At 48.7% G+C, this 20,618-nt stretch overlaps 2 protein-coding genes across 2 annotated transcripts; both read left to right on the top strand.

Annotated features, from left to right (window-relative positions):
• Positions 1–2,268: 2,268 nt before the first annotated feature.
• Positions 2,269–6,703, top strand: LOC131400466 (melanoma-associated antigen B1-like). Its single transcript, XM_058535196.1, has 2 exons — positions 2,269–2,323; positions 5,406–6,703. Exon 2 carries the CDS (start codon positions 5,464–5,466, stop codon positions 6,493–6,495), a length of 1,032 nt encoding a protein of 343 aa, XP_058391179.1. The 5' UTR covers positions 2,269–2,323; positions 5,406–5,463; the 3' UTR covers positions 6,496–6,703.
• Positions 6,704–17,982: 11,279 nt separating this feature from the next.
• On the top strand, positions 17,983–20,557 carry LOC131400929 (melanoma-associated antigen B3-like). Its single transcript, XM_058535761.1, has 2 exons — positions 17,983–18,028; positions 19,416–20,557. Exon 2 carries the CDS (start codon positions 19,466–19,468, stop codon positions 20,555–20,557), a length of 1,092 nt encoding a protein of 363 aa, XP_058391744.1. The 5' UTR covers positions 17,983–18,028; positions 19,416–19,465.
• The last annotated feature ends 61 nt before the right edge of the window (positions 20,558–20,618 follow it).

Raw genomic sequence — 20,618 nt, forward strand, 5'->3', positions numbered from 1 at the left:
CATTCAAATTCAGGTTTTTTGCTTGTAATTTTGCAAACTCTACGGGAGGTGTAGATTTTCGGAGATGACGAAATTAATGAAGATAGAGGTGGTTTGAATGAAAAGACAGCCAGGAGGGAAGAGTTAGTCTTTGAACCAAATTCTAGAAGATTTGAGTTGCATTCACCTGAAAGAAACACCCCACATTCATAAACTGATTTAATGGGGGAAAATTTACTTAGAGTTTCTTTGTAAGCAGCATTTTGGATTGATTTGGTGTTCCATATGCCACATTCTGTCTGACAGCTCCTGGATTAAAAAAAAATAATTCCATCGGGGTGGGTGTTATCCGCTGGGGTCGAAATAGTCATAATCATAGTAATAACAGGCATCGTGTAAAGTCTCAATGCATTCCAGGCACTGTGCCACGTGCTTTACATGCATTCACCACATTGCACCACCCCTACCAGACAGGCCTTATCAAACCCACTTCACAGATGCACGGCCTGAGGCTCATAGAGTTTAGTAATATACCTGAGTTCACACAGCTAAAAAGTGACAGGACTGGGACTACACCCCTACTCTGAGTTGTCTGCAGCTCACACTGTTCCAATCCTCCCAGCCTGAGGCTAACCAGGCGTCAGTTAATTCACTTTCTTCTACTACTGCAAAATGTATCCTGAGTGATAAAAAGAAGGACTCTGCGACCAGAACACTAGATTGGAATACATAACCAGAGCAATAACAATACCCAAAGTAAATCGGAGATATGAATAAAGGAGAGAAAGAGATAATGCTCTGTGACAATATGGTCATCTACATATGTAAAATCAGATACCCTCAAAAGATCAGGGCCTCAGAAAATCATCTGGCTCTATCTTTCTAGGTAGCAAGTAAATCTTTTAGAACTACCCTAAGTCTGGCTCTTGAAGAGAAGGAATATATCAGCTTTTTTCCCTCTGACAACACAACACCTGCCCTGGGCTCCCTGATTTGTGCTGCAGTTTCCTAACCTAACATCACACTTGGCACATGCACGGATCCATTTCCTGCAAGATTTGCAGTAGGGAAACTGGTCAAGTGTTCGCAGGGATGTGTCCTTTCCCAGGAAGCCTTTCACGAGGAGACAAGACCTGAGATGAGGACCCCCACGAATAAGGACTGAGGAGACAACCACCCACCAGTATAGGAGTCACCCCAAGACCTAAGGAGGGTGACCTCAGTTCAGTAGAAGGAGTCGTCCCAGGCTCTGATAGGCGTGGTGAGGGCCAAGAATCAGGAAGAATGGAAAGATCCAGCCGAAAAAGTGAGGTCCTGTAGAGTTGCATCTCTGCTGTCTGTTCTCGGAGGCCCTCAAGGACCGTGATCGAATGAGGATCACCCTGATTTCCAGCTTAGAATTCTCAGGAAAGCAGGACCATGATGTAAGACAAGCAGCTTCAGGAAAGCAGAAGGTGGACTGACAGGATTGATGGATTACCATCTGTCAAGGTGAGCACCCAAATATGGACCAAGGGTAGCACCCATAGCATAAAAGGAGGCCCCACGAAGTCTCCTTTGCTGTCAACCCCAGGAAGCCCTGGGCGCAGATGTCAGGCTGATTTCAGCCTGGAAAGTCTCAAGGAGGTGAGGGCCTCTGGCTAATGGGGGCAGCCTCAGTTTTGCAGAGGGAGGGACCTGGGGCCTGACGAGAATCCATGTGAACACCCTGAGTGCTATGAGGGGACGTCCGAAAGCAGACGGACCAAATAGAGTCCCATAGTGTTCTGAGCCCTGGGAGACCCAGAAGAGCTGCCCCTGAGGAGTCCCCTCGTGCCACCTGTGTGGTCTCAGGGAGAAAAGGGGCTTGTCCAATAGGATAGCGCCCCAGTGCTGCAGAGGGAGGAGTCTCGGCTGAAACCAGAGTCAAGGTGAGGACCCTCAGTGCTGATGAGAGGACCTCTCCCCAAAGAGCCATGCTCGCAGAGTCCCGCCCCTCTGCTCAGGCCTGGGAGGCGCCAGGCAGATGGCAGGCGCAGTCAGACTTCCCACTAGGGACTGAGGAAGCCGAGGGCTTTGTTTGGGGTCGGGACTCGGGCCAGTAGAGGGAGGAGTCCCGGGCTCTGATAGGTTCCGAGCTGAGCACCCTGAGTGAGGGGCTCGGGACCACCGACAGCTAAACGACGGGGTACCACAGAGCCCTGCCCCCAGCCGTCGGCCCTCGGAGACCCCCTGGGCAGCCGCTGCCGGATACGGCTCACCCCGACTTCCTTCGACTTCCTTCCTTTCCCTTCCTTTTCGCCCGGAGGACCTCACCGGGGGGCGCTGCGGTGTGCTGGCCTGACGGTGGACTCCCGGAACTGAGGTGAGGACCTGAATGTGGACTGGAGGGACCCCTCCCCGTCTGTCCCGTAGCAAAGGTGGCCCCACAAAGTACCGTCCCGCAATCGGCAGTGTGAGGCCCTGGCCGGAGCCATAAGGGCGAGGAGTCCCCTCCATGTTGCCACGTGGAGGGCCTCGGGAAGGGGAGGCCTTTTTTGTCTAAAGAGGGCAGCCGCTGGAGCGAGCCCTGATGGCCTGGTGGGTCCAGGTTGGCGCTGCGCTGCGGCTCAGGCGCGATGCCACACCGCTCGTCCCTCAGCAGCCGTGCTGTGGCGGCTGCTCGCATGGAACTGAAGGGCTCGCAACTGGACACGGCTAGGGACTGGGGCTCTGCTGGGGAGACGGAAGGGCGAAGATTGGCGACAGAGGTTGGCGAACGCCGAGTCTTCCCCTCCAGAAAGAAAAAAAAACAGAGGGCAGCCTCTGTAGGCAAACGGAGGAGTCCGGCCCTCGCAGGTGATGAGATGGGATCCTCAGAGCTAATGAGGGTCCCTCCTTCCAACAGAGGTGACGTCACAGAGCCCCGCTCCTGCTATCAGTCCTGGAATGCCCCGGAGGAACGCAGGCTAAGATAACCCCTCATTTTTGCCTGGGGTGGGGGTCTCAGCTAGAGAAAGGCCTTTATCTGAAGGGGGAAGCCCCATTAGGCAGAGGAAGGAGTTTGGGCCCTAAACGCAGTAAAGGTAGGACTGTCAGAGCTAATCAGCAGACCTCCCCTCAAGATAGGGAGCTGAAGGGCCAGCCTGGTGGCTACCGGTTAAGTTGGCCCGTTCCACTCCGGCGGCCCCGGGGTTCACCGCCTGGATCCCAGGCGCAGACCTCCACCACTCACCAAGCCATGCTGTGAGCCACATACGAGATAGAGGATGATGGGCACAGATGTTAGCTCAGGGCCCGTCTTCCTCACCGAAAATAAAAAAATAGGGAGCTGCACAGAACAGTACGTCTGCTCTCAGATCTGGGAGATCCTTGTGCCCAGACATGGAAGCCAGATGTGGAGCAGCCTATCTTCTCTTCTAGCTGATGAGGGAGGGGAGGGCTTTGGTCTGAAGCTTATAGACTCAGGTCAGTCGATGGAGGAATCCCAAATCCTATCCGGAGTCAAGGTCAAACTCCTGAATGAGGATTGAGGGAAGAAAAACGTGAACCCAATAGAGCCCTGGCCCTACTAGCAGACCTGGGAGACTCAGGCATGGTGACATGATGAGTCTTACTTCTTCCCAGAGCACCGCAGGGAGGTGAGGAACCTCGTTGATGAGGGTAGCCTCAGTCAGGAGACAGAGGATTTCCAGGTAGTGCCAGGAGCCAAGGAGAGGACCCTTAGAACTGAGGGGACCACCTACCCCACAACTGTGAGGGCAACACAGAATCCCTTGTTGATTGTAAGCCTTGGAAGTCCACACACAGTTGTGGCTAGATGAGGAGAATCTCACTTCTTTCTAGTGGGTCTCAGGGAGTTGGGGGCCCTAGTATGGGAGGACAAGCCTCAAGTCAAGAGACAGGATTTCTAGGTCCTGCCAGAAGTCGAGGTGAGGACACTGAGGGATGACTGAGATGAGCACCCACCCAAAGCAGTGGGGGCCTACAAAGACCCACCGCCCTCCACCCTGGGGAACCCCAAGTAGAGGTGGCCGGATGTGTTACCCCTCACTTCCAGCCCAGGGGACTCAGGGAGATGTGGGCCTTGATCTGAAGCTGGAAGACTCAGGTGGGCTGAGGGAGGAGCCTAGATCCTGTCTGAGAGAGAACTGAAGAGGCCAATGACGCCAGAACAGTGGTGTCCCCGAGAGTCCAGCCCCTGCCACCAATCTGGGGAGCCCATGGACAGGGATGACCGGAAGTGGCATCACCCTTCTTTCATCTTGGGGTTTTCGGGAAGGTAAGAATCTTAATGTGATGCGAGGGAGCTCGGGTCAGCAGAGGGAGGATTTCCATGTTTTGCCAGGACTCAGAGGGAGGATTCTGAGCACTGCGGGGAACTCCACCCCACACCAGCAGGGACCCCACAGGGTTCGTCTCCATGGTCAGTCCTAGGAGTCCCCAGCCACTGGTGTCAGGCAGCAGTGCCCATCAGTTCCCACTCAGAGGGTACAGGGAAGAGAGAGTCTTAGTCTGGGGGAGGAATCTTAGGCCCTCCTATGTGTAAAAACTGGGGACCTTGGTGAGGACCACACATCATAGGGCCTCAACCTGCCTGCTACAGCTTTCAGCCTCTGGAGACCACGGGCAGTTTGGCCAGATAGAGCCATCCTCACATCTACTACTGGGTCTCAGTGAGTTGTGGGCCTTGCTGTGAGGAGAAGTCCTCAGGTCAAGAGAGAGGGGCGTGCCCAGATCCTCCCAGAAGTCAAAGTGGGGACTGTGACTGATGACTGAAGATACCACCCCACCTCTGCCAAATGAAAGGAGCAACAAAGATTCTTTCCCAGTCCCTACACTCAGAACATGAAGGCTCAGCGCAAGGTTGTCAGGCTGAGACTCCACATTTCTTTGTTTCAGGTCCAATGGAGGTCCTTCATATGAAGGTGCATCACCAGTCAGCAAAAGGGAGGGTCCCAGACTCTGTGTAGACAAGATAAAGACTCTGAGTGAGGACTGAGGACAAATGAGTCTAGGACAGAGAGGTCCCCCAGAAGTGTCAGCACTGTACACCCCAGCAGGGCTGGTTGGCTGAGGCAACTCCTCATTTCCTTCTCGTGGGTCCCAGGGAGCTTTGAGGTGTCAACTTTAGAGCAGCAGAGGAAAGAGATGCCAGGCCCTACCAAGAGTTGACGTGATAGGCCTCTTTGTGAACTCAGGGGACCCTTGTTCCCAGATGAAGAGGGCTCACGTTACCAGCCCCCGTTTTGAACCCAGGCAGCCACAGACAAGGCTGGCAGGCTGTTGCCTGAATCCTGCTCACTCGAACTTCCTCCGCTGGGTTCTCAGGACAGGCTCAGCAAGAGCCAGAGCCCTGTGGCATCCGAGAGCGGTGATCTCAAGGAAACCTGCAGAGGTGGCTCCTTCAAAGCCAAGGTGGAATCTCCCTCCTGATGGTCTCACAGCTTGTCATCTCCCTCCTCCAGGTTCCCGCATCACCTGCTGTCCTGCCTACACTTCTGCCTGCTGTCCCTGAGCACAGTCATGCCTCGAGGTCAGAATAGTAAGCTCCGTGCACGTGAGAAACGTCGTCAGGCGCGGGATGAGACCCAGGGTCCTAGGGGTGCTCTGGCCACTGCAGCAGAGGTCAGAGAGTCCCCCACCTCCCCTGTGTCTGGGGGTACCCCCCCGAGCTCCCCTGCTGCTGGCTGTCCCCAGAAGCCTCAGGGAGCCCCAGCCGCTAGGTCTCGTGCTGCAGGTGTTTCACACCCAAGATCTCATGTGGGTGCCAAGAGTCAAGTTGAGGAAAGTGAAAATTCCTCCCAGGCCTCAACCTCCACTCAGAGCCCTCACGATGATCTTCTAACCAGGAAGGTGGGGCTGTTGATGGAATTCCTGCTGGACAAGTATCAAATGAAGGAGCCCATTAAGAGGGTAGACATGCTGAGGCTTGTCCACAAGAGGTACAGGGAGCACTTCCCTGAGATCCTCAGGAGAGTCTCTGAACGCATAGAGCTGGTCTTTGGCCTTTACTTGAAGGAAGTCAGGCCCATTGGCCTCTGCTATACCCTCGTCGGCAAGCTAGACCTCCGCGAAGATGGAAGTCTGAGCGACGACTGGGGATTTCCTAAGAGTGGGCTTCTGATGCCTCTCCTGGGTGTCATCTTCTTGAATGGCAACCGCGCCCCTGAGGAGGAGATCTGGGAATTCCTGAATATGTTGGGCGTCTATGATGGAAGAAGGCACTTTATCTTCGGGGAGCCCAGGAAGGTCATCACCCAAGATTTGGTGCAGGAAAAGTACCTGGAGTATCGTCAAGTGCCCAACAGTGCTCCTCCACGCTATGAGTTCCGGTGGGGTCCCAGAGCCCATGCTGAAACCAGCAAGATGAAAGTCCTAGAGTTTGTGGCCAAAGTCTATGGTACGGTTCCCAGTGCCTTTCCATCCTATTATGAAGAGGCTTTGAGAGATGGGGCAGAGAGAGCCCGAGCCAGGCCCGCAGCCAGGGCTGCCACTACTGCCAAGGCCAGTGCACGTTCCAGGGCCACATCCAGCCGATACTCTCACCCCAAGTGAGGTCTCAGGCAGATTCTTCACTTTGTGGTTGACCAGTGTTCCTGATATGCATTAATGACTTCTCGACTTTTTTTTTTTTATCGTTGTTCAAGTGGTGTTCAACAGAAAGTTTATTTCCATTCAGGACGTAAGTTTATGAATGACACGGATCACACATTTATTGCTGTTTGTCAGGTTTAGGAGTAAAAGTTCTGTTTTTTGAAATACAAATTGGAAACCCTTAAATCACTTTTGTGATCCAGAACAAGATAGCGTGGCTTTAAGACCGGAATATCCTTGGAAATGTGAAAGAACGCCACACTAAAATAGTTGGGATCAGAAGATAGAGAGAGGGAAAGACAGAAAGTAAAAGGTGGTCAATTCTTGGTTTGCCTGACTCCATTTAGTCTTTGTTTTTGTAAATTTAAAAGACATATACCTGGATTTGCTTATGTGTTTTCAAGAATGTTCGAGCATATAAATCATAGTAAATCAGACCTCTTTGTTCATGGCTCTTATTTTATGCAAACATTAATTGAGCATCTGCTCTTTGGAAGTCTTCATGCTTGTACTGCGGATGTTGGGTCAAAGAAGACCTAGCCCCCGCCCATGCGATTATAGATTCTAGGAGAAGCTATCCTTATGGAAGAGGGTGAGATGCTCTCCAATTCGTAAAGAATAAGTGAAAAGGGTGAAGAGAGGGCAAAGAAAACACATTACTTAGTTTTCATTGCTAAGCAGAATTTTGGTTGATTGGGAGCGTTTTGTTTTCTTTTGTTTGCTGGAACACTGCATAGTCTCTGATATCCAGTAAATTAAAAAAAAATAAATCGCTGGTAACGTCTGAGGTCAAGCTAATCAGACCAATTAAGTGCCACTTCCTAATGTCTCGGCATGAGACAGATGCTTTCCATACATTACGTATACGCCACCAGTCCTACAAGACAGGGCTCATCAAACTCGCTTCACAGCGGAGAGCCTGAGACTGGGAGAGTTAGAGTTTCGTAGTGTGCTAAAATTCATAGGACTAGTAAATGACAAGGCTGGGACTAGACTTCTGGTCTAAATTACTGTAGAGCCCACACTGTTTTACTCCTCCATCCCTGAGACACAGCCTGCATCTCTTATTTCAATTTTCCTCGCACTATTTCAAAATCTGTCCTAGGTGATAAAAAGAAGGGCCTTCTCCAAACAACTACTGGATTGGAATACATAGCCGGAGCACTAAGGATACCAAAATGATTGACGGGTATAGATAAATAAAGGAAAGAGACAATCCTTGGTGACAGTATGATCATCTACATTTGCAACGTTAGATAACCTCAAAAAATGAGGGGCTCTCAAAATCCTCCTGGACAATCTCTTTCCTGTAGAAAGTAAACCTGTCAGAACAGAAGTTACATGAGGGCCGGCCCGGTGGCACAAGCGGTTAAGTGCGTGTGCTCCGCTGCAGCGGCCCGGGGTTCGCCGGTTCGGATCCCGGGCATGCACCGACGCACTGCTTGGCAAGCCGTACTGTGGCTGCGTCCCATATAAAGTGGATGAGGATGGGCATGGATGTTAGCCAAGGGCCAGTCTTCCTCACCAAAAAAAAAAAAGAACAAGAGGATAGGCAGATGTTAGCACAGGGCTGATCTCCTCACACACACAAAAAAGAACTGAAGTTACGTGACAATCTTCATCTGGCTGATGAAGAGAAGGAATAGATCAATGTATTGTTTTCCCTGACAGCCCACCTCCTATCCTGAGACACCTGCCTTGTGCTACAGCTTCCCCATCTCACAAGACTTCTTGGAAAAGGATCCATTCTCTGCAAGGTTTGCAGAGCGGAAACTGCTCAAGAGGTTGCAGAGATGTGGAATTTACCAGGAAGCCTTTAATCCAAGAGACAGAGACCAAGAGGAGATCCCTATGTAGGAAGACTGGGGAGACCAACAGCCCAAAATATAAAGGGGTGGTCACGGGGACAGCAGTCTCACCAGTCCCATCTGTCTAAAACACAGAGGATCTCAGAGCCGTCAGGCTGAGCATGCCCTCATTGATTCTTCAGGCTTCTCAGGGGCAAAAAAGCCTTGGTCTAAGGGCAGAGTTCTCAGGTCAGGAGGGAAAGGCGTGTCAGTCTCTCCTACAAATGATGGTGACACATCTGAATGAGGATGATGGAAGGACCTAGCCATAACAGTAGGACTCCATAAAGTCCCATCCCAGGTGTAAGCCATGTGGGGTCCAGAGCAGCCTGGCTGCTTGTGACTAACACTGACATTTAACTCAGGTCCCAGGAAACTGAGGACTTTGTCGGAAGGCTATAGCCTCAGATCAGCTGAGAGTGGAGTCCCAGGAAGGGTGCAGGGTCCAAGTGCAGACCCTGCATGCAGACCTGGAGACCACTCAACCCACAACTGACAGGGGTGCACCTAACCCCTCCTCTACTGTTAGCCCTGGGTGGCACAGGCAAGAGCTGGCAGGCTCAAGTACCCCCTGACTTCTGCTTGGAGAGTCTCAAGGAGATGAGGGTCTTGGTTTATAGGCTGGCTCTTCGGCAGAGACGGGAATCCTAGGCCATGGCGGTGTCAAGGTAAAAATCCTCTGTGAAGAATAGGACAACCAACTACACCTTAACAGAGGTGTCCTTAGAAAGTCCTGCCCCTGTAGCTGGCCCTGGAGAGCCACAGGCAGAGCTTTCAGGCTCAAGTTACTCCTCATTGCCTGAGGGGGGCGGCCTCAGGGACTTCAAGTCCTTGGACTAATAGGGGAGGCCCCAGTCAGCAGATGAAGGACACCTGGTTCCTAACAGGAGTCAACATGATGACACTGAGTGACAATGAGAGGATCCCTCCCAGAAAGTGGGGGCCACACAGAGCCCTAGCCCTGTCGTCAGACAGACCATGTCACCTTGGCACGGTGACTGATAAGTCATACTGACTTCCACCCAGAGCATTTCATGGAAGAGAGGAACCTCATCAAACAGGGCAGCCACAGGTTAGCAGAGAGAGAACTTCCAGATTGAGCCAGGGGCCAAGGTAAGGACCCTGAAGGCGGAAAGAACCACCCACCTCATAGCAGTTAGTGGGGGCAGCACAGATTCCTTCCCTTCCTGTTATCTTTAGGAGAATATGGGCTCTTGTGGCCAGATGAGGTAAACATCACTGCTGCCTAAGGGGTATCAGGGAATTGGGGCCCTTAGTATGAGTGGATAAGCCTCAAGTCAAGATCAGGGCTATTTCCCGGTTGTACCAGGAGTCAGGGTGAGGACAGCGAGGAACGTGGGACCACACACCCCATATCAGCGGTGACCACACAGAATATTCCCTACCGTCAGCTCTAGGAGGCCCCGGGCAGAAATGTCAGGCAGAGGGGCCCATCAGTTCCCACTCAGGAGTAAGAAGGAAGTTAGGGGTTTGGTCTGAGAGTGGCAGTCCCATGTCAACAGAGGGAAGAATCTTAGTCCTGCCCAGGAGTCAAATTTAAGACCGTGAGTTGGGACCTTGAGTGGGACCATTCATCACAAGGCCTCAAGCTGCCTGCCATAGCTTTCGTTCTTCTGAGACTGTGGGCAGATGTGGGCAGATAAAGCCACACTTATTTCCCCTGTTGGATTGCAGGGAGGTGTGGGCCTTACTATCAAAAGCTAGGCCTCAGGTCAAGAAGGAGGGGAACCCCAGGCCCTGCCAGGAGTCAAATCGGGGAGCCTGAGTGAGGACTGAGGGGTCCCTCCATCCTTGAATAGACGAGACCTAAGACAGTCACGCCTCACCCTTTGATATCAGCTCTAGAAAGCTCAGGGCAGGGCTATTAGGTGAGGCTCCCCCTCACTTCTTTATATCAGGTCTAAGGGAGGCAAAATCTTTGGTTTGAAAGGGCAGCCACCAGTCTTCAGAAGGGAGGGACATGATACAGGCCAGGGACTGTAACAGGTGCTTTACATCCTACACATTCCACGAGTCCTAGCAGACAGGGCTTACCAAATTCACTGTCCAGATGAAGAGCCTGAGGCTGACATAGAATGGGAGTGCCAAATAACGTGCCAAGGTTCACATGGCTGGTAAGTGACAGGGAGGAAACTAGATGCTTGATTCGAGCTAGTCTAAAGTCTACACTCTTCCTCTCCTCCAAGCTTGAGGCTGACCTTGTGTCCCTTAATTCCCTTTTTTTCTCATGACTGCAAAATATATCCAAGCAACAACTAGAAACACTTCGTGGCCAAACTCTTAGAGTGGAATACATAGCCAGAGCAATAATAATACCAAAGTAAATGTGAGGTATGAATAAAGGGGAAAAAAAGAGAAAATGTTTGTTGATGATAAGATCATCTACATATGTGACTTCAGATATCCTTAAAAGATGAGGGACTCAAAAAAAATTTGACTCAGCCACTTCCTTATAAAAAGTAAATCTATTCGAACAGAAGTTACATGAGACCTTAAGTGTGGCTGGGGAAGAGAAGCAACAGATCAACAGGTTTTATTTCTCTTACAGCCAACCACCTGGGTCCCCTGATTTGTGCTGTGGATTTCCCATCTCTCATCACTCCTAGAACAGGGGTCCATTTTGTGCAAGGTGTGGAGTAGGGAAATGGCTCAAGATTTTTCAGCATTGTGGCATTTCTGAAGAAGCCTTTAATCAAAGTGACAGAGCCTATATGAGGACACCCACGGATTGAGACTGGGGAAAGCAACATCCCAGAATATTGGTTCTTACAAAGAGACCAACCCCTGACTGCCCTCAGACCTTGAAGGCTCCAGGCAGAGCTGTCAGGCTGAGCATCTCCTTACTTTTTTGTCACAGTTGTCAGGAAATTCAGAGCTTTGGTCTAAGGAGGGAAATCTCAGGTCAGTAGAGAGAGTTGTCAGATATAAATGTAAGGTCCCTAAAAAGAATGGAGGAAGAGCCCACCCAGAACACTGGGATCCCATCAAGTCCAGTTCCTGCTGTCAGCCTTTGGAGGTCCTGAATTTCATTGCAGGAGGAAGTATAAAGAGGCTTTGAGAGATGAGAAAGAGAGAGCCCGACCCGAGTTGCAGCCAGGCCTGGCACTACAGCCATGACCAGGGCACGTTCGCGGCTCGAGTCCAGCAGCACTCCCACATCTAGTGAAGCCTGCAGGAGGGGCTTCATCTTGTGGTTGAAAGAGAGGTCAACATTCTAAGTAGTTGGGCATCAGGGTGGAGCTGAGGGAAGGCATTGTATGTCTTCTTTTACTTCTTGCTCCACCTGAGAAACTGGGTCATTTATCTGTTTTGGGTCTTGGTGCATTTTTTTTTTTTTGGTACTTTTGGTAATTTTTTGGTACACGTTTTGGTAAAATACTGCTCCTTGTAATAGAAAGTTGACTCGACTTCAGTATCTGTGTTTATGAATAAGTATCACATATTTATTGCTGCTTCTCCAGCTAAGCATAAAAGTTTTGGTATTGTGTAAAAGAAGTTTAAAAACCTTGAATCTCTTTTTATGGTCTAAAACAAGGTAACATGTCAAGCCAAGAGGAATTTTCTTGCAAATGTGAATGAACACTATCATTGTTGGGATCAAGAAATATAGGAGAGGTCTTGGCTGAGTGGCATCGGCAAGGCAGTTGAATAGGAATTTCCAGCCCTCCATTCCCCACTGAAACACAGATTTCACAGATTTCACAATGATATAAGTAACAAAATATCTTTATGAGAGATCCAGACTCTAATTAAGAAGTTGCAATACGACAGCTGAGCACAAATCAGAAATCAACATCACTTGAAATGGCTGAGAAGAGCAATTTGACTTTACTGGCCTCAGCCCCTCCCTCAAGCTGGCACAGCTCAGCACTGAGAGAGATTGTGACTCCCCTCGAGGTGGGGGTAGTAAGGGGGGTGAATGTCCCATGTACCCAAATAGCTGGCAGAACTAACAAATGTATTCAGTAACATTGCAGGATAAAAAATCAGTGCACAAAACTCAGTTCTGTAGCTACACACTAACAACATACAATTTGAAAAAGAAATTAAGAAAATAATATCATTTATAGCAGTGTCAAAAAGAATAAAATACTTAAGAATAAGTTTAACCAAGGAGGTGAAAATTCTGTACACTGAAAACAGTAACACATCAATGGGAAAAACTGAAGAAGACACAAACAAAAGGAAAGGTATCCCATGTCCATGGATTGGAAGAATCAACATTGTTAAAATATCAATACTACTCAAAGTGATCTACAGATGCAATGCATTACTTCTCATAGTGCCAATGGAATTTTTCACAGAAATTGAAAAAAATCCTAAAATTTATGTGAAACCACAAAAGATCCCAAATAGCCAAAGTAATCTTGAGAAAGGGAAACAAAGATGGAGGCGTCACACTTTTTGACTTTGAACGATATTATACAGCTATCTTAGTCAAAACAGTGCTACGCTAGCGTGAAAACAGACACATAGACCAATGGAACAGAGTAGAACTCAGAAATAAACCCATGCATACATGGTCAAGTAATCTTTGACAAGGGCGCCAAGAATACACGATGGAGAAAGCACAGTCTCTTCAATAAACGGTGTTTGGAAAAACGAATGTCCACATGCAAAAGAATTAAACTGGTTGCTTATCTTACATCATACCCAAAAACTAATGTAAAATCGATTAAAGACTTAAAAATGAGACCTGAAACCATAAAACTCCAAGAAGAAAACAGAGAAAAAGCTCCTTGACATTGGTCTTGGCAATGACTTTTTGAATACAACAGAAGCTCAGGCAGGAAAAGCAAAAATAAAAAAGTGGGACTACATCCAACACAAAGCTTCTGTACAGCAATGAAAACAATCAACAAAATGAAAAGACAACATATAGAATGGGAGAAACAATTGCAAGCCATATATCTGGTAAGGTGTTAAGATCTAAATTCCATAAGAAACTCATATAATTCCATAGCATACAAACAAACAAATGAATAAATAAATAAATAACTCAATTTAAAAGTGAGCAAAGAAGCTGAATGTTTTTCTAAAGAGGATATACAGGTGGCCAACAGGTATATGAAAAGGTGCTCAACACCACTAATCATCAGGGAAATGCAAATCAAAACCACAATAAGATATCACCGCATACCTGTGAAGATAATTATTACCAAAAGACAAGAGCTATCAAGTGTTGTTGAGAGTATTAAGAAGAGGGAACCCTGGTACACCGTTGGTGGGAATGTCAATTGGTACAGTCATTATGGAAAACAGTTTGGAGGTTCCTCAAAAACTTACATGATTCAGTAATCTCACTTCTGAGCATACATCCAAAGGAAATGAAATCAGTACCTCAAAGAGATATCTGCACTCTTATGTTCATTGCACCATCATTCACAATAGCCAAGATATGGAAACAACTCAAATGTCCATCAACAGATAAATGGACAAAGAAAATGTCGTATACTGATACAATGGAATATTATTTAGCCTAAAAATGAAAGAAATCCTGTCATATGGGATAACGTGGATGAAGCTGGGAGACATTATTCTAAAGGAAATAAGCCAGTCACAGAAGGATAAATACTGCATGATTCCACTTATAGGAGCAATCTAAAATAGTCAAACACATAGAAAACACAGAATAGAACGGTGGTGACCATGGGCTGCGGTTAGTGAGAAACGAAAAGTTGCTGTTCAACTGGTATAGTTTCAGCTATGCAAGATGAATAACTTCGAGGGATCTGCTGTAAAACATTGTGCCTATATTTAACAATACTGACTGTGCATTTGAAAATTTATTGACAGTAGTTCTCATGTTAAGTGTTTTTACCACAACAATAAAATGTTGATTGTCTTGCTCTGTCCCCATGTGGAATGTTAGCTGATCAAGTGCAAGTATTTGGAAAAGATAACTCTTATGTACTGTTGGTGAATGCAAATTGGTTCAGCCACTATGGAAAACAGCATGGAAATTCCTCAAAAATTTAAAAATAGAACTACCATATGATTCAGCAATGCCACTTCTGGGTATATATCCAAAGGAATTGAAATCAGAATCTTGAAGAGATAGCTGCACTCCCGTGTTCATTGTAGCATTATTCACAATAGGCAAGACGAGGAAGCAACTTAAATGTCCATTGACGGATGAATGGATGAAAAAAATTTGGTATATACATACAGTGGAGTATTATTCAGTCTTAAAAAGAAGAAAACCTTGCAGTTGTCAACAACAGAGATGAACCTCGAGGACATTATGCTAAGTGAAAAAAGCCAGACACAAAGGACAAATACATGATACCACTTACATGAGGAATCTAAAATAGTCAAACTGATAGAAGCAGAATAGCATGGTGGTTGCCAGGGGCTAGGAAGAGCGGTAATGGGGAGGTATGGGTCAAAGGAAAGAAAGTTTCGCTTATATAAGGTGCATGGTCATGGAAATGCACTGTATAGCATAGAGCCTATAGTTAACAATACCACATTGGTTAACAATACCGCTTAAAAATTGTTGACGGGGTAGATGTTTTGTTAAATGTTCTTGTTCTCCCTCCCCCCCAAAATAATAAAGAAATAAAGAAGGCAGGAGAAATTTTGTGAAGGTAATGGATATGTTTATGGCCCAGATTGTGGTGATGTCTCCCAGGTATATACTTGTCTCAAAACACATCAAGTTCTATACATTAAATGTGTACAGCTCTTTGCATGTCAATCATTCCTCAATAAAGTGGCTTTAAAAAAAAAAGAGCACATATTTTGTCTCATTTGAGATTGTAGTCTCAGCACAGTGCCTAGTATACAGGAGACACCTTATAAATATTTAGTCAATAAAGGATGAAAAGAAAGACTATAAATAAGAAGGAGATTTTCAATTCTTGGTTTGCCCAATCCCTTCTAGTGTTTTTTCTGTAAAACTAAAAGTTACATACCTGGATTTGCTTAGATTAATTGGGAACGTAAGAGAAAATAAATCCTAATGAATTAGGCCTCATACTCACTCTCTTCTTTATTTCTCAATAAAGAATGAGCTCTTTGGAAGGCTTCATGCTCTTACTGAGGATGCTTTCCAAAAAAAACCACAAAACGACAACAGCAACAAAACATGATCTAGCCCCTGCCCATTGAATTTTACAGTCTAGCAGCTGCTCTCATATCAAAAAGATGGTAAGATACTCTCTCTGACCTAAGGAACAAGTTAAAAGAAGGGGTGAAGAGCAGAGGAGGGTCCAGTTGAAAGCAGTCAAGCGTAAATGCCCCGAGGCCAGGCAGTGTGGAGACATAGGAACCTGAAAATCCTTCAGTGAGAGGTAATTTTAAGTGAAGTTGTATGATGGGCTAGATGAGGCTGTGGGAGCGGTGAGCAAGGGCCAGAACCCCAGGTGGAGGGCCTCAGAGATGAAAGACAGCCTGCAACGGAAAATTGTCCTTAACGTTTACTTTGGGATTATGTGTAAAGCAGCGAATATCTCCTCCTGGCTCAGGAACGGAAGGTGTCCTGTGGGCTTGTCCCAGTGCAGTTGAACACAGTCCACAAACCAGGTATGTTACACACATCATCACCAGGGAGTGTCTGAGAAATAAGGGTGATACTCCCTTGAGGTGGGATGCCCAGAATCCACTGGACTGGCACTCTTTACCTTGGGTTGGGGAGACAGAGACCACTCCATTAAAAGTGAATTCAACTAGATTATCTTGTGTGTGACTTGGCGAATTTTGGCAAGGTCTAGATTTCTGTTGGTAGTTAAATGAATGAAAATAATGGTGATTTAGATGGAAGGGCAGCTGAGGTAGGAAAGATATTGAGCATTGAGAAAAATTCTTAGAACACTGAAAACACCCAGCTGGGAAAGACTCTCCCACAAACGCATTCTATATTCCATCATCTGATGAGGTTATATTATATAATTGTCCTTGCTAAGCAACGTTTTGGTTGATTGCGATTTCCCTGTCTTGGAGTTTGGTAATGTGCCCGAGTTCACAGGACTAGTAAGTGAGAGAGCAGGGAGTAGACTCCTGGTCTGACTTCCTCTGGAGCCCACACTGTTCATTCCACTCCTCTCTGCCTAAAGCAAACTTTGTGTTCCTTAATACTCCAAAATGTATCTCAGGGGATAAAAAGAAGGATTCTGTGCCCAAAGCACTGGATTGGAACACATAGCCAAAGCAAGTAAGAATACCACAGTAAATGAAAATCATGAATAAAGAGGAGAAACAGATAATCTTCAGTGACAACATGATCATCTACACATGAGGTCAGATAACCTCAAAATCAGAGGATCACAAAACCATCCTGGACAGCTCCTTCCCATTAGGAAGGAAATCCCTTAAAACAGAAGTCACATAAGAGGCTAACTCTGACTATTGAAAAGAAAGACAGATCAGCGTCATTTTTCTCTGACACTCCACCCCTGTCCTGGGCCCCCTACCTTACATTGCAGTTTCCCCATCTCACACCAAGTCTGGGACACGAACCTGCAAGGTTTGCATTAGGAACCCTGCTCAAGAGTTGGCAGGGACATGGTGTTTCCCACGTATCCATTAATCCAAGAGACAGGAGACAAAATGAGGACCCCAAAATATAGGGGGTCATTCAAAGACCTGCCCCAACCTGCTCTCAGACCTAGAATGCCCAGGCAGGTCAGTCAGAATGGGCATCCCCTCTTGCACTCCTCATAGTGCTCAGCGAGGGCAAACTCTTGGCCTAAGGAGAGTGGCCTCAGTTCAGTAGAGAGGACCAAAGGTTGGAGAGATATTAAGCTGAAGACACTGCATGAGGAAGGTGGGGACCACTGACTCCAGAACAGTCATGCTCCACAGAGACTCTACTCTGCTGTCACCCTCTCAGGACCCAAATGTCCCTGGCCTGAAGTGGCTCACTCTAACCTTCACCCAGGAGGTCTCGGGAAGAAAGGGACCTTGATCCGAGCAGAGTAACCTCATGTCAGGGAGAGTGCAGGCCCAAGACTGGCGAAGAGCAAAGTGAGATCCCTGAGCGAGGAAAAGGGAGCACTAAACCCACAAATGAGGGGCCTTTACAGACCCCTGCCTGTATTCTTAAACGTGAAAGGCCCAGGCAGAGCTATAAGGCTGAGAAGCCGGCTCATTGCGGCCTGGCAGATCTCAGGGAGGGAAGGGACTTGTCTATCGAAGGACTAGGGTACTTGTTGTGCAGGCGGAGGAGTCTCAGGCATAGCCAGAGGCAAGATTAAGCCCCTCCGTGCAGGTGACAGGACCTCTCCCCAAAGAGCCAGGCTCGCAGAGTCCCGCCCCTCTGCTCAGGACTGGGAGGCGCCAGGCAGATGGCAGGCGCAGTCAGAAGCAGTGCGCCCTGACTTCCCACTGGGGACTGAGGAAGCCGAGGGCTTTGTTTGGGGTCGGGACTCGGGCCAGTAGAGGGAGGAGTCCCGGGCTCTGATAGGTTCCGAGCTGGCACCCTGAGTGAGGGGCTCGGGACCACCGACAGCTAAACGACGGGGTTCCACAGAGCCCTGCCCCCAGCCGTCGGCCCTCGGAGAACCCCCTGGGCAGCCATGGCCAGATGTGACTCACCTCCACCTCCCCGACTTCCCGTTTGGGACGCGAGGAACTCACCGGTGGCCACAGGTTTGCTGATCTGCGGGTGGATTCCGGGAACTGAGGTGAGAACCTCAATGTGGACTGAAGGGACGTCTCCCCGTCCCATAACAAAGGTGGCCCCTCAAACTACCGCCCCTGTGATCGATAGGCAGTGACAGGTCGGCAGAGCTATCAGGAAGAGATCTGCCTGGAAAGTCTCAGGAAGGGCAGGGCCTTGGTCTAAAAGAGGAACCCTGGTCCAAAGATGGAAGATACTTAGGCCCTAACAGCAGTGAAGGCCAGGGCCCTGAGTGCTAATTAACCCAATTAGGGGTGGCAACACAAAACACCCCCCATACCTATTGCTAGGAGGCTCCAGGCAGGGGAGTCATATATGGAGGACCCCGACTTTCCCCTCTAGGGACTCAGGGAATTGAGGGCTTTGCTCTGAGGCTTGACTACCCGGGTTACTGGTGGGGAGGAGTCCTAAGTCCTACCCAGCGTTAAGGTCAGAGATCTGAGTGAGGACTAAGGGGAACACCAACTCTAGGAAAGTGGGGTCTCATAAATTCTGCCCCTTCTCTCAGCCCTGTGGAAACCCAGAATATCTGTGAAGCCGAGGCACGCCCCTCATTTCTGGCTGCAGACTTTCAGAGAGGTGAGGGTGTTGGATAATTGAGCGGCCTCAATTCTGCAGAGGGAGGAGACTCAGGGCTTCATAGGAATCAGGGTGAGGGCCCTGAATTAAGACTGATGGTACCACTCACCCCCAAAAGAGGAGAAAACAGAAAGTCCCGCCCTCCTTGCTTGCAGCACTGAGGAGACCAGACATGGAAGTCAGGTGTATGTGAACACTCCTTTCCTTTGGAAGGCATCAGGTTGGTGAGAGCCTTTGTTTGAAGGGAAGGACATCAGATCAGCAGAGGCAAGTGTCCCAGGCCCTACCTAGAGCCAAAGCAAGGACCCTGAATGAGGACTGAGAACCCCAAAGAGCCCAGGACAGAGAGTCCCATAGAGCCGTCAGCAGTGGGTGCCCCCTGGCAGGGGTGGTGGCTGAGGTACGCCTTCACTTCCTTTTAAGGCATCCGAAGAAATGAAGACCTGGGTTTAGATGTAAATGTAAAGCAGCACAGAAGAGGGGGCCCAGGCCCTGCCTAAGTTGATGTGATGGTCTTGAATGTGAACTGAGAGGACCCCACATCCCAGAGTAGAGTGGGCTCCACGCGGACTAGACCTGCCCGCCGCTGCTCTCAGCCCCAGTAAGCACCAGGCAGAGCTGGAAGGCGAGAGCCTGAGGCTCAGTTTACTTATTTCCCCAGGTTTCTCAGCGGTTGATCAGAACAGGAGCCCTGTGGGTTCCTAGAGCAGTGCCCTCAAGGAAACCTGAAGAGGCAGCCGTCTTCAAGTCGAGGTGTTCTCTTCCTGCTGAAGGTGCTCACACCCTCTTATCCTCTCTCCTCTCTTGCCCAGATCACCTGCTGTCTTACCCGCTCTCCTGCCTGCTGTGCCTGATCACAGTCATGCTGCCTGGGGGGCAGAAGAGGAAGCTCCACACCCTCTCAGAAGAGAAACGCCACCAGGACCGAGGTGGGACCCAGGCGCCAAAGGGTGCTCAGGCCCCGGCAACCAAGCAGGAAGCTTTCCTCTCCTCGTCCCCTCCTCCTTTTGGTGTTATTACCCCTCAGGGAAAGCCTGGTGCTAGCTCCCGTAGCCCTCTCGACTGGCCTCAGAGAGCTCTACCCAGCACCACTACGTCTGCAGGTGTTTCTCGCACAAGATCACGTGAAGGAGCCAACTGCAAAATTGAGAAGAAACGAAGTTCCTGCGAGGCCCCACTCTCCATTGTGCAGTCTCCAAGAGACCCTCTGAGCAAGATGACGGGTATGTTGGTGCAGTTTGTGATGCACATGTACAAAAGGAAAAAGCCCATTATGAAAGCAGATATGCTGAAGATTGTCAATAAAAAGTACAAAAATCGCTTCCTTGAGATCCTCCAAAGAGCTTCTTTCAGTATGGAGGTGGTATTTGGTGTTGACTTAAGGGAAGTAGATTCTACCAAGCGTTCCTATATCCTTGTCAACAAAATGGACCTTCCCAACAATGGGACCGTGAACCGTGGCAGGGGCTTTCCCAAGACCGGTCTCCTAATGAATCTCCTGGGTGTGATCTTCATGAAGGGCAACTGCGCCACTGAGGAGGACATCTGGAAATTCCTGAATAAGATGAGGGTATACGCTGGGAAGAGGCACTTCATATTTGGGGAGCCCAAGAAGCTCATCACCCAAGATTTGGTGAAGCTTAAGTACTTGGTATACCAGCAGGTGCCCCACAGTGACCCTCCGTGCTATGAATTCCTGTGGGGCCCAAGAGCCCACGCTGAAACCAGCAAGATGAAAGTCCTGGAGTTTTTGGCCAAGATTAATCATACAGTCCCCAGTGCCTTCCAGTCTTGTTATGAAGAGGCTTTGAAAGAAGAGGAAGAGAGAGCCCAAGCCACAGTTACACTAAGGGCTGACACCAGTGCCATGGCCAGTGTATGTTCCGGGCCATGTCTAGCAGCTCCTCCCACATCCAGTGAAGTTGAGGCAGAGAGCGGTCAGTGTTCCATGTAGTGGAGGGCTGGGTGTGACTGAGGGAACACAGTGTATAATATCTGTGTGTTCCTGTTCTATG

Source organism: Diceros bicornis, chromosome X (assembly GCF_020826845.1).
Source record: "Diceros bicornis minor isolate mBicDic1 chromosome X, mDicBic1.mat.cur, whole genome shotgun sequence".
Classification (NCBI taxonomy): Eukaryota; Metazoa; Chordata; class Mammalia; order Perissodactyla; family Rhinocerotidae; genus Diceros; species Diceros bicornis.